Source organism: Lactuca sativa, chromosome 8 (assembly GCF_002870075.4).
Source record: "Lactuca sativa cultivar Salinas chromosome 8, Lsat_Salinas_v11, whole genome shotgun sequence".
Taxonomy (NCBI): Eukaryota; Viridiplantae; Streptophyta; class Magnoliopsida; order Asterales; family Asteraceae; genus Lactuca; species Lactuca sativa.
This window is the reverse complement of record NC_056630.2, coordinates 90,398,624-90,410,657: the sequence shown is the minus strand read 5'-3', so window position 1 is coordinate 90,410,657 and position 12,034 is coordinate 90,398,624. Positions and strand designations below refer to the sequence as shown.

Here is a 12,034-nt window from a genome sequence, read left to right as displayed (position 1 = left end):
TTACAATGTTGTGAAGTTGAAGGTTTATCAATTTCATCCTCTACTATCGAATCAACTATAATTTCTTTACCTTTGATCTTAGATGTGATATTAATGATTGACAATTGAGAACAATCAACCTCTTCTTCCTCTTCTATCTCACTGATTTCACTCACATTATCTGAATTGTCATCAATATCAACATAATTGAATTGAGAGGCAAGAGTTGAAGTTTCTGTTTTCTTTAAGATTTTCACTTGTTCACTCTTTGTCAAACTTTCATTGACAATTTTAACCAACTCATCAGCATTCAGAAATTCATCAATTTTGACAATACCATATGGATATCTATCATCAGGTATTTTGTCAAATTGAGCAATTGTACTTTCGCAATCATAAGAAACAACATCAACTTTTTCACGTTCATACTCAAGAAAAGGTAAAAGTTTCCTATGTTGTTCTTTGCTAATGTCAGAAGAATGATGTAAAGCAGTTAATTTTGCATACAATCATTTGGCAGAATTACAATATATGTTCCTTTGTGCTAGCAACAACCTAACATCATTTGTAAGATTATTCCTATCACAATCTACATTTTTTATCTGCCTTTCAAGTTTTTCTACTCTGCTCCTTTTTATTTCTAATTCTCTTCGTGTCTCACCTAGTTGCATATTTAATTTTTGAGCTTCAGTACTAGCATACACAATAACATAATCAAAATAAGTCACAATATCATCAAATGAAATGATTTCAGCATCATAAGCAGATAATGGAATATTAAAAGATTCAAGTATTGCACGTACCTTGGTGGTCATGGGTGATTTGTTCGTGGATTTGGATACGAAGCATCTCCCTGAAATGTCCTCTTCGCAATCTTCAAAACTTGCGAACATGGCTCCATGTGTGGGATGCCTCATTTCTTCATCATCAGATCCTGATGACCAGATTTGATACGTTCCACTCTCTTCATCAGCAGATTCACCCTTCGCAACTAGAGACACTCCTTTTGTCTTAGCACGCAACTCTTCAATCTTTTCATAATAGTATGCTTCATCTTTAACTTTTTCTTTCTTCTCTTCTTTCTTTCGCAACATGCAATCGGTTGCGAAGTGATTCACACCATTGCAGTAGTGACAGTAAATTCCTGAGTCACCTTTTAGCTTTTTCACTTCTTTCGCATCTTTTTGTTTCTCTTCAGCTTTCTCCATTATCTTCCTTTCCTCTCCTCCAATTTTTGTGACTCCACTTTTCGCATCACTAGCCTTTCCTTTTGGATTAAAAGGCTTTTTGAAAAAATTCTTAACTCTGTTGTTTGAGTAGAATGTCACAGCTTCATCATCAGAGTTCATCAAAAATCCTTCATTATCTGAACCATCTTTTTCATTAACATCAACTTCTGATACCTTTGAAACAAGAGCCAAAGGACCTCCAATACTCTGTTTTGATTCTTCATACATTTCTGAAACTTCACTTTCATGTGTTTTCAGCTGATTGTAGAGATCATTCAAATGAGTTGTATCAAAACTCTGTTGATTCTTAATCATCATGCTCACACTTCGCCATTCCTTGCGAAGGACCATAATGAAAGTTAAATTGAACTCCATGAGAGACCTAGTGATTCCATACCTATTGCAGCGAAACATAAGCTCATTCAGACGATCATAGTAATTTTCAAGAGTTTCAACATCCTTTTGTCTGAATTCCTTCAGTTCAACTAGACATTGCTTCACAGAGTTGATCTTCGTCTTTTCGCTACCTTGATACTTCTCTTTTAGAGTGTTCCCGATCTCCTTTGTTGTTTTACAACTACGAATGTAATTATAAACCACAAGAGGAAGAGCACCTCTTAGTTCCCTCATGCACCTCTTTTCATTATTCTTCAACCGTTTTTGTTGATCAGCAACTTCAGCAGATGCAGTAGATGGTCCAATTGGTTGAACATTAGCAGGAGCTTGCACTGTTCCATCGATACAATTCCAAAGTTCTTCATCAATTTCATTTAAGTAATCTTCCATTCTATCAGCCCACTGATCATAGTATTCTGGAATTAACATCGGAATTTTGGTTGAGGAACCAAGCAAGTGAGAGAAGGAAGTCACTGTATTCATGTTGAAGTTCGCCATTGATGAACACAGAAATTTTCAGAAAGCTTGAAAAACTTGATGAATTTGAGAATTGATCAATTGAATTGATCACCAATCACTGATCGATTACTCGACTAAACAATTCAAAGACAGAATCAATTCAAATCTGAAGATCAAATTTGATTTTCAAAACCAAAATGCGCGGAAAATTTTGAGTAAAGTTGCAACTCAAAAAGCAAATGATTCTAACACGAAAATCAGATCGATGCAGTTTGAATTCTGCTCTGATACCAATTGAAGAGAATTGTTATCGAGATTTACGAAAGCAAATATGATTTGATTGATTGAAAAGTAAGAACACGAAGAGTAAATATTAATCAGATCTTATATTGATGAAGACTGATTACAGAATAAGCAGAAAGGATATTTGTGTTTCAGATAGTTATCCTCTACTTCTATCCTCAGTCCCTATTTATAGGGAACCTGAGTGTACAAAAAATATACTAAGTCTAAACAATACACTTCGCACAAAATTGACTTAGTAAAATAACATAAAGATGCGAAACAAAACAAACACACTATTCAACTTTTACAATTTTGCTTCTACACAATCTGTGTCTTTATTGTCATTAAAAACATTCCTTATTTAGGAAAAGGAGGTACATCGTACAAACAACATTTCATACTTAGGACGGGATAATAAACAACTTCTGACAACTAATTATCTAACTGATACAAAAAGCTAAGTCCTATGAAATGTTACATCACACAAAAGACAAGAAATAATAAATTCATACAGACAATCAATCTCGGATCTTAGCTCCATCTCGAAATGGTCTTCACCTTGGACTCCATCTCTACTTCAGAACTTGCTGACTTTGGATACTTGTGATTGCTAGAGGTTCACTTTTAGGTTCCAAAAAAATGATCTATAGAATAATGTGTCTTAGGTTGCCTATCTAGATTACTTTAAGGTTTGTTGCCGACCTAGAATTAGGAAATTTTATGTGTTCAGGTTTCTAAACGTTTAAATTATGGTATTATAACTAACATATAACTTTTCGGAGTGATAAGGAGGATTACACGTCTAAACCTTCCCTGTCTATATTCTCGTCTTAGTATACTAAACGCCAATTGGGTAAATAGAATGACATGGTGAGGATAAGAAGCATATTAGGAAATGCTAATGGGAACTAGTAGCCTGAGCTACGAGTGATTGAGCGTGCACCAGAGGTAACAACTACACACAAGCCAATCACGATAACAGGAGTACATGCAATGATGCGGATGATGCTAGACCATCAAATGGAGGAGAAAATGCCTCTAATTCGGGAAAATGAAAGAGAACCTACTCCACCTATTGTGCAAAGAGAGTTGGAGGGGGAATAGTTAGAGGAATGAAATTAGAGTCGGATTGTGAGTCAAGTTGAACCCTGAGTGATAAGGATAAACAATTCAGACAGAGGGATTGATAAGGATGAGTGTAAGTATAAGGACTTCATGGGTACCAAGCCACCAAGTCTTCCGGAAGCTCAAAGCCAGTAAATGTTATGGATTGGATCTCTGACATGGAGATGGTATTTGAGAGCTGCAATTGCATCAATAAGCAGAAAATCGTCCTTGTAGTCAGGAAACTGAAGACCAGATTTCTAAGTTGGTGGAAGTTGTTGGCGGATACAATGCCGCAGGGAGAAGCCATGAGGATGTCTTGGGAGCATTACGGGAGCAGTTGAAGATGCAGTATTTCTCGGAAGTGGATTTGATAGATATGAACAATGAGTTTCATAACCGGAAAATGGGGAAGATGAGTGTTGACGAGTATGCCACCACATTCACCGAGAAGATGAAGTTATTCCCTTACTTGGTGCCTACTGAACTCTCCAATATAGAGAGGTTTTCTAACAGATTGTTGGCGAACTTTGGTCCAACAGTGAAAATGACAACTACTTTGAAGACGACCATCAGGGTAGCCAAGAATGTGGAGACCTAACTTCGGGAAAAGGTCTAGAGAAAATGGAGGTTGGGGAGAAGATAAAGCTAGAGGGATCTTCAAGATCCGATAAGAAAGGAAGATTCTTGAAGTCCAACCTGGAAGAAAAAAAGTATAGGGGTAGTGGTGAAGCCAATTGGTGTGAAGTGCAATAAGAATCACTTTAGGATACTATATATATATATATATATATATATATATATATATATATATATATATATATATATATATATATATGAATTAGAAGTCCTTTGTGAACACTAATGGCTTTTCATTGATTACAACTCCCCTATAAACAGTACATTGTTCTTATTGGTCAATTGTTTTATAATCTGTCCGTATTTTATTTGTTTTCCCCTTTTGGTTTATGAAAGTTTACCCTGGCTCTTGGTTTTGAATCTTCCCTATACACTGTTGGCGTAGGGAGATCCACCGGCTACGTGTTTTGATTTAAATATTCTTTTATTATTGTCTAGTCACCCAGTCGCCGCCTCTTTCTCTCCCTCACCGCCTCTAGTATTTTCCACTATCTTCTCGATTTTGTTTGCCTCCTCTCAAACGACGAACAAGTCCTTCCTCCTTCCATACAATGTCGAACTAGTTCCCTCCACCGGCCAACACCTCTCCCGCTGCCGCCTCAAGGAGAGTTGTTGACCTAACTATCCGTCTTTGGCCCAATAGTTTGTGATATTGGCTGTTTTATCCCTCCACCGCCCATATCATCCAATCAGATGATGTTATATATTTTGAGGGTTTTTTCGCCTGCTCTACCACCGTCTACATCGCCTCTCTATCTTCTCGATTCCGCTACTTCTTCTCATTTCGATTAGGGATATACCTCTGTCTGCTTTCGTTTTTACTCACACCCTTCGTTGATGGAGGGCCTAAGTCCTCGATTTCCCGTCTTCAGTGGCACGTCTCCAATTTTTGTTGGTCTTCAGTTGTGGTTATAAGGAGCCCTAAAGATGATTTCTCAGACAAGGTTAGTAACTATTATAGTTTCTTCAAACATTTCCACTCTTTTAGCCATCGATTATTTCAGGCACTGAACTCCTTTGATTCTCCACAATTTCGTTGATTTCGTGTTTGTTATAGGTGGAAGAGAAGCAACACGACATCATCAAAATTACATAGAAAGGTTCGAGATTTTGTTTTTTTCTTGATGAAACCACTATCTCTCCTTTCTTCAACTTCTCAAATGCGAGTAATGTTCTTCCCGCTTCATTCATTAGTTTTTCTTTCTTTGAATCTTCAAGAAAATGGATTTTTGTAGAAAATTCTAATTTCGGTTTTGAATAAAATTATCGGATGGAAATGATATATTTTTTTTTTCATTCAGAACAATCTAACAATTTATTTCAGAACAATCTAACAGTGATCCAACAAAGAAGCTTCAGTGAAGGATACTAATTCAAAATTATTCTCTTTCATTTATTGAAGGTCATATTTGATTTTCTAGGTTTATGTTTTCCTATTTTAGGTTAAAATGATTATGTTGTTGAATCCCATTTCATGAGTTTTAACGACAGGATGATCGATTGAAGGGGCACACCCACCCCCTCATCTGTAAGTTTAAAGTTACAAAAATATTTACATATTAGTAATTTTTTTGAAGATTTGTGGACCTAGTTTAAGCAGTTGAAAACAAACTCATTTGACTAAAAAAGTCACAAAGTTTACGATTTTTAACTTCTTATATCCCACTTTCAGTGTTTGATAATTTTTTTCAGGGTGAAGATGAACCTTTCAAGCCTTACCCTCACCAATATCCTTTTTGCTACTCCATTAAGAGAGCTTCATCGTACATCATCGTTTTGACTTCATATTCCGCTTATGGTAACACCCTAAATTCCATATTTTATTTTTATCAATTATATAAAATCATAAAATGCAATACAAAATATTTGCATTTGTTCATTCTAGACATGGTCCCTGTTATAGCAAACAATTACATAAATGGTCCCAGTGAGTGACAATTAAATATTACAAAAAAGTGATTATGACATTAAATTGTTACATCAATGGTTTGTGTGACTGTATACTATTACAAAAACCAAATTTGTAACAGTTAACTGTGACAGAGACCATTTCAATATCAATTTACTCCCACATGGACGATTGTCGTAACAATTTTATAGTCAAAGGGTCCATTTAGGAAGTTGTAAAATGTGACGGAAACCATTTATGTAACAGTTTACTACAGAGACCATTTTCTGTAACTGTCTGGTAAAAGAAGTACTACAGAGACCATTTCTGTAACTGTATGGTAAAAGAAGTACCACATGAACCATTTATGTTGATGCAAATTGTACCGAAAACAACATTATAGTTTAAATTACAACTTCTGATCACTCTTTGAGTATGTTTATAATGATTATATGTTTACATAATTTTTAAAATGGTTATGTATTTTAAATAAAGTTATTTAATTCATTATTAATATGCATCATGATACAAATATATTGTCATTTCCTCATATTACTACAATGTAAAATTATAATATTTCTTACTAACACAATTTACTTAATATGCAGAAAAATGTTAATTTTGTAGTTTTATGTATTTTTCATGCAGTACAAGAGTAAGAATGTTATTTTCAACAACATAATAGCATTTTTAATTGATGATAGTTTTTAATTCATTAAACTTAACTAATTGTGAAACACCACATTTATGTTAAATAGTTAGTACTTTATTCATTTCGTCTGCGTCTAAGATATAACGAATCAATTTCTTACTAAAAATATATTTGAATTTGTTACATAAACAATATGCAACCTGTTTGTTTTTATGCTTCAAAGAGAAACGTTTTTGGTTTATAACTTTTTTCCCTTTTGGTATCCTCTTAATTATTATTTTTTATTGCATAACAAGCCTAAATTGTATTTTCTGTATGCAAGTTTCTCCAGCCTGAAACATTCTTCACAGTGACATGTCTCAACTGATGTAAGTAAGCAACATGCATATATGTTGTTCTTTTTCTGTTTTTGTTAATTAATTTTTCAGATTTCTTCCTTCTATTTCAAAGGAAATGGCAATGGAGTGAATTAATGAATGTCATTTGTTTGGAATCAATTGAAGCCTTCCAACCCCGCAAAACAAAAACCTTCACTAGTTAATTTATTATATTATATGTTATTTATATTGGTTTGTTGATGTTGTGTAATAGTATAGCTAATAAGTCTTATAAAAGCAACATTGTTAAACATTAGTTTGTTTTGTTTCAAATAAACTTAAAATGGATGTTGATATCGAAATAATTTAATTTTATTTCTGAATTTGAACATATCCCTAACGCTTGTTGGACAAAGTTACTGTGACTCCCACCAGACTACCATCTACAATCATCCAACCTTCGTTACCAATTGGGGGCTAAAATAGAAAAATACGAAAATCATTTCATATTTCTTATCTAAGACGTGCCGGGTAAATGCAATATAGGGCTAAAATTTTAATAAAATAGTGTTTTACATATGGTCTCTTGCGATTTTAAAATCAACTATCTCTCACTTCCCGCACGTTACAAAACAACGAAATATTCACTAGAATTCGTACCACACAAAAATATAATTCAGTTCGTTTTATCTAACGATTAGACGAATAAAAAATTACAAAAACATAGTAAAACATGTCATAAATCGTAGTAACTACGTACAAAACCGTAATCAAATTTACAATTTACATTGAAATAGTAAAAGAAATGACATATGCAATATGTGATTTCGTTTGTTCTAAAATGAGATTTTGTAGGGATCAGAAAATTATAGACACGAAACCGCATATTATATGTTTACCTTGCCTCAGTTGTTTGCAGTTTTGTGGGCTGTTTTTAAAAAAAACCCTAAAATTTGTTAGTCTGTTTTTTTGTAAATTTATGTTAAAAAAAACACCCTTTACTTTTAACACATGAACGTAGGGATGTTTGTTTGGATGGATCGGTTTGATCCGATCCAATCAAGTACATCCAAATTGATTTCGGTTTTCAAAATATGGATCCGAATTGTCCAAACTAAATTCAAATCCGATCCGATCCGATCCAATTACAACGGTTTTTATAATTCGGTTTTCAAAAACCAAAACATTTTAAAACGACATATAATTATAATATTATCCAACTTTACATAAGAAGCAAAAACAAATAATTTATTTGTGATTTGAAATTTATAAACAACTAATAAGAAGGTATATTATAGTTAAATATTTTATAGATACAAAACTTTTTAGAGAAATGCATATTAATGTTATTTTTATCGGGTGAAACATTTTGAACATATTTGAAAAAATAAATTACAAAATTAATAAATAATTATAGATATATATTTTAAATAGATATATAATAAATGTTTATTCGGTTTTTTTAGACTATTCGGTTCTTATTTTATAAAACAAAACCAATCCGAAATCCAAAATAATAATTTGATTTTGTTGAAAACCAATTCAAAAATCCGAATATCCGAACCAAATAATCCAATCCAAATTGTCCAATTGGATAATTCGGTTTTATCCGAACAATGAAACAGTCATACATGAACGAATCAGCATACACAACCTCTTTCAAAATTGAATCCCAAACACCCCCTCAATTCGACACAAGATCGGATCAGCATTCATACCTTTTTTTTTCAAAAATTGAAACCCCATTCAATCAAATACTCTCGCTCCAGGAATCCTCTCTCTGAAACCCTAAAGCGGACGCCAACCAACTACTCACCATCTCCGTAGCTACCATCCACCACACCAACGCAACGCATCTCTGTTTCCTTCCCTCTCTGTCTCTCTCTGCATCAAAATCATCATCGACGGGTCCACCATCTGTCTTCATCAACCACAGCCGATTCGCCTCTCTTACACGGTGAGTGTAGATCCACACTATCGTCTGTAAAAAGTTCGGTGAGATTGGATCTTAGAAAAGTTAACTTTTGTCTTGGTTTGATTGGTATAATAAAACTACTGTAATCGACTGGTTAATGGAACCCCTAAATTCTATAAGACGACTGCTATATACAAATAATATCAGTGGTCTAGCTTCCTATAACTCAATCGGGTGAAGCTTACAAATATTGGGTTTTAAACCTTACACCCTCTACTAACCTCAGTGGTGTTGAATCATGTAGGAGTTGGGTGAGTACTTCAATTGCAATTACACTACAGAAACAACAGAAGGGTATTTTGGGAACACGATTTTTAAGCTAAGTTGGGGAAGACGAGGTAATGAAAAAACAATTAAAGAATTGCGTCAAAAGGATAGGTATTGGATTGTAACTTGTACTTCATGCATTGAGTGTTGTACTATGCAGGGTAGCATACATCTCTTCAGATCATGTAAGAGCATCCTTTTCCACTCGCATTCTCAAGATCCAATCTTTCCATCTCCCGTAAATTGAATTCTTGAAATCGATCAATCAAAAACCCTAATTTCCTGATTCAAATTCCCAAACTTCGATGGCAAATGCTTGGAAGAAAGACCGATCCATTAAATTCGCCACCCCAAAAAGCATCTTCCTCCTCTTCTCCACTTCTCTCGTCCTCCTCACCTTCTTCTACCTCTGCACTCACACCACAACCTCATCAAACCCAAACCCTAATTTCAAAACCCTAATAAATCTCCCCAACTCACTAATCCAACCATTCGATTGCTACAAATCACCTCAATCACATCCAGTCATCGCAAACCTAGTTGAAGGCGTTAAGTATCCATTTCTCTACTCTCTATCTGATTTCGGAACATTACCTGATAAACCCCACAAGAACATCGTCCGGATCTTGAAAGGAAAGTTATTCAGAAGACCCGACATCTCTGTAACTGTTCAGGACTTATTGGAGAAGAAGAAGGCTGAAGGAAAAACCGGGATTTTCATTGATGTTGGAGCAAATGTAGGCATGGCTACCTTCGCTGCTGCAGTTATGGGGTTTAGGGTTTTCGCATTTGAACCCGTTCTTGAAAATCTACAGAGCATTTGTAACGGGATTTATTTCAATCGAGTTGGAGATTTAGTTAACGTTTTTGAAGCCGCTACTTCCGATCAAATCGGAAACATAACATTTCACAAGGTATGTTGACTATCGCCGTAATTGTTGAATGTCGATCATAATTCTATTAATTCATATCGTCTTTTCTTTCAAATACACAATTTGGGAATTTTGATAATTTGGGTTGTTTGGACTTGTTGTTAGTTGGTTGGAAGGCTTGACAATAGTGCAGTTTCAGCAACTGGTGCAAAGATGGCTTTCAAATCAAATGAAGAAATTGAAATGAAAGTGAGATCGATTCCTCTTGATAAAGTAATACCAGAGAATGAACACGTGTTGCTTTTGAAAATAGATGTTCAGGGTTGGGAGTATCATGTGTTGAAAGGTGCAAAAAAGTTGCTATCAAGAAAGAAAGGTGAAGCTCCATACTTGATCTATGAAGAAGATGAAAGACTTTTACAAGCTAGCAATAGTAGTTCAAAAGAGATAAGGAAATATCTTGGTGATCTTGGGTACACTCATTGTGTGCAACAAGGTACTGATGCTCATTGCACTAAATAGAGCTATTAGTTATGAATCTTTTTGGCTCTTCAAAGATGATTAGATTGATTGATTATGGGGTGATAGAGTGTTTGTATTTGGTTTTTTGTGTAATTGTAGCAATTGATAGGTAGATGAGTGATGTAATTGATTTTAGAGGAAGTTGAATTTGGAAGTGATACGATTGTTTACAGATTGCACGAAATGTTTATAGACACTTCATTAGCGATATAAATTAAACAAAGTTAAGATATTGTTACAAAAATAAAGATTTATTTGAAGCCATTGAAGATGCTACATAAGCCTATATTACACTCGATTAGTTATCAGTTCCTGAAAAGAAGATATATTTTGGGTGTTACAATTGTTCTACACTTCTACTTGTTTTCTTGAAAAAGGATACAAACTCGGAGGATATTAAATAACTAGACCAATATTTGTACATTGCACACAATAAAACTATATAATTAATCTTTTTGCATGTGAAATTAATAAGACATTAACTACAAAATAATAACTCATAGATAAATTTGTAATTATTTTAAATCATATTATAAAACATATAACTAACAGAATTATATTATTCAATAGCATCTACATTTAGTTTTTTCGATTTAGTTCTACATGCAATTTTTTTCGATTTAGTATTACCATTTAACTTACTAATTGATTTCTTTAGAAAGTACTTATTTACTGATTATCTTTTTTAATTCCGATCATCATGGTTAATTTTATATATGAACTATTGTTTGCCAGTTAATATATTATTTTTTCTGCAATTAATTAAAAACCATTTATTTGGAAAAAGTTGAATTATAATAAATTTTTTTTTGATATATATATATATATATATATATATATATATATATATATATATATATATATATATATATATATATATATATATATATATATATATATATATATATATATATATATATATATATATATATATATAACCATTTTGAATTGTTTTGAAAAATAGTATTGAATATAGTTTTTAAGTTTAGTTTGTATTTTGATTTGTGTTTTGGATTTAACATAATATTTAAATTAATAAATAAATATATTATAATAATCATTTTAAAATTTTACCAATAATATGATATCATTTTACATTTAATAACATATTTTAATTTAACAGGTTAATTATATTAAGTTGGAAATTGAAAATTTATAAAGATTTCAAATGCATATGATGATAGGAAAAATAAATCTTTTATACTGTAATTAATTAGAAATCACTTATTTGGAAAAAAGTTTATATATATATATATATATATATATATATATATATATATATATATATATATATATATATATATATATTTGAAATTTCTTAATTAATTTGACCTTTTGTTCTACATTTACAATATTTAAATATATTTATGAGTTTATTTATATTTTGATTTATATTTTGGATTTAACATAATATTTAATGAAGTAATAAGTGTTTTATAATAATCATTCT

The 12,034-nt window shown here is 32.6% G+C and overlaps 1 protein-coding gene and 1 long non-coding RNA gene across 2 annotated transcripts; one reads left to right on the top strand and one right to left on the bottom strand.

Annotated features, from left to right (window-relative positions):
• Nucleotides 1–8,569: 8,569 nt before the first annotated feature.
• On the top strand, nucleotides 8,570–10,756 carry LOC111887398 (uncharacterized). Its single transcript, XM_023883568.3, has 4 exons — nucleotides 8,570–8,905; nucleotides 9,168–9,261; nucleotides 9,351–10,104; nucleotides 10,228–10,756. Exons 3-4 carry the CDS (start codon nucleotides 9,496–9,498, stop codon nucleotides 10,582–10,584), a joined length of 966 nt encoding a protein of 321 aa, XP_023739336.1. The 5' UTR covers nucleotides 8,570–8,905; nucleotides 9,168–9,261; nucleotides 9,351–9,495; the 3' UTR covers nucleotides 10,585–10,756.
• LOC122195319 (uncharacterized) lies at nucleotides 8,683–9,351 on the bottom strand. Its single transcript, XR_006185609.2, has 2 exons — nucleotides 9,145–9,351; nucleotides 8,683–8,929 (listed from the first exon to the last, which is right to left on the bottom strand). It is a non-coding gene; the product is annotated as an uncharacterized LOC122195319 (long non-coding RNA).
• Nucleotides 10,757–12,034: the final 1,278 nt, after the last annotated feature.

Excerpts from the sequence above, each read along its gene's own strand:
- LOC111887398 (XM_023883568.3), top strand. The coding sequence starts at position 9,496 with ATGGCAAATGCTTGGAAGAAAGACCGATCCATTAAATTCGCCACCCCA. Across the intron at positions 10,105-10,227 it reads GAAACATAACATTTCACAAG|TTGGTTGGAAGGCTTGACAA; the intron begins GTATGTTGACTA and ends ACTTGTTGTTAG.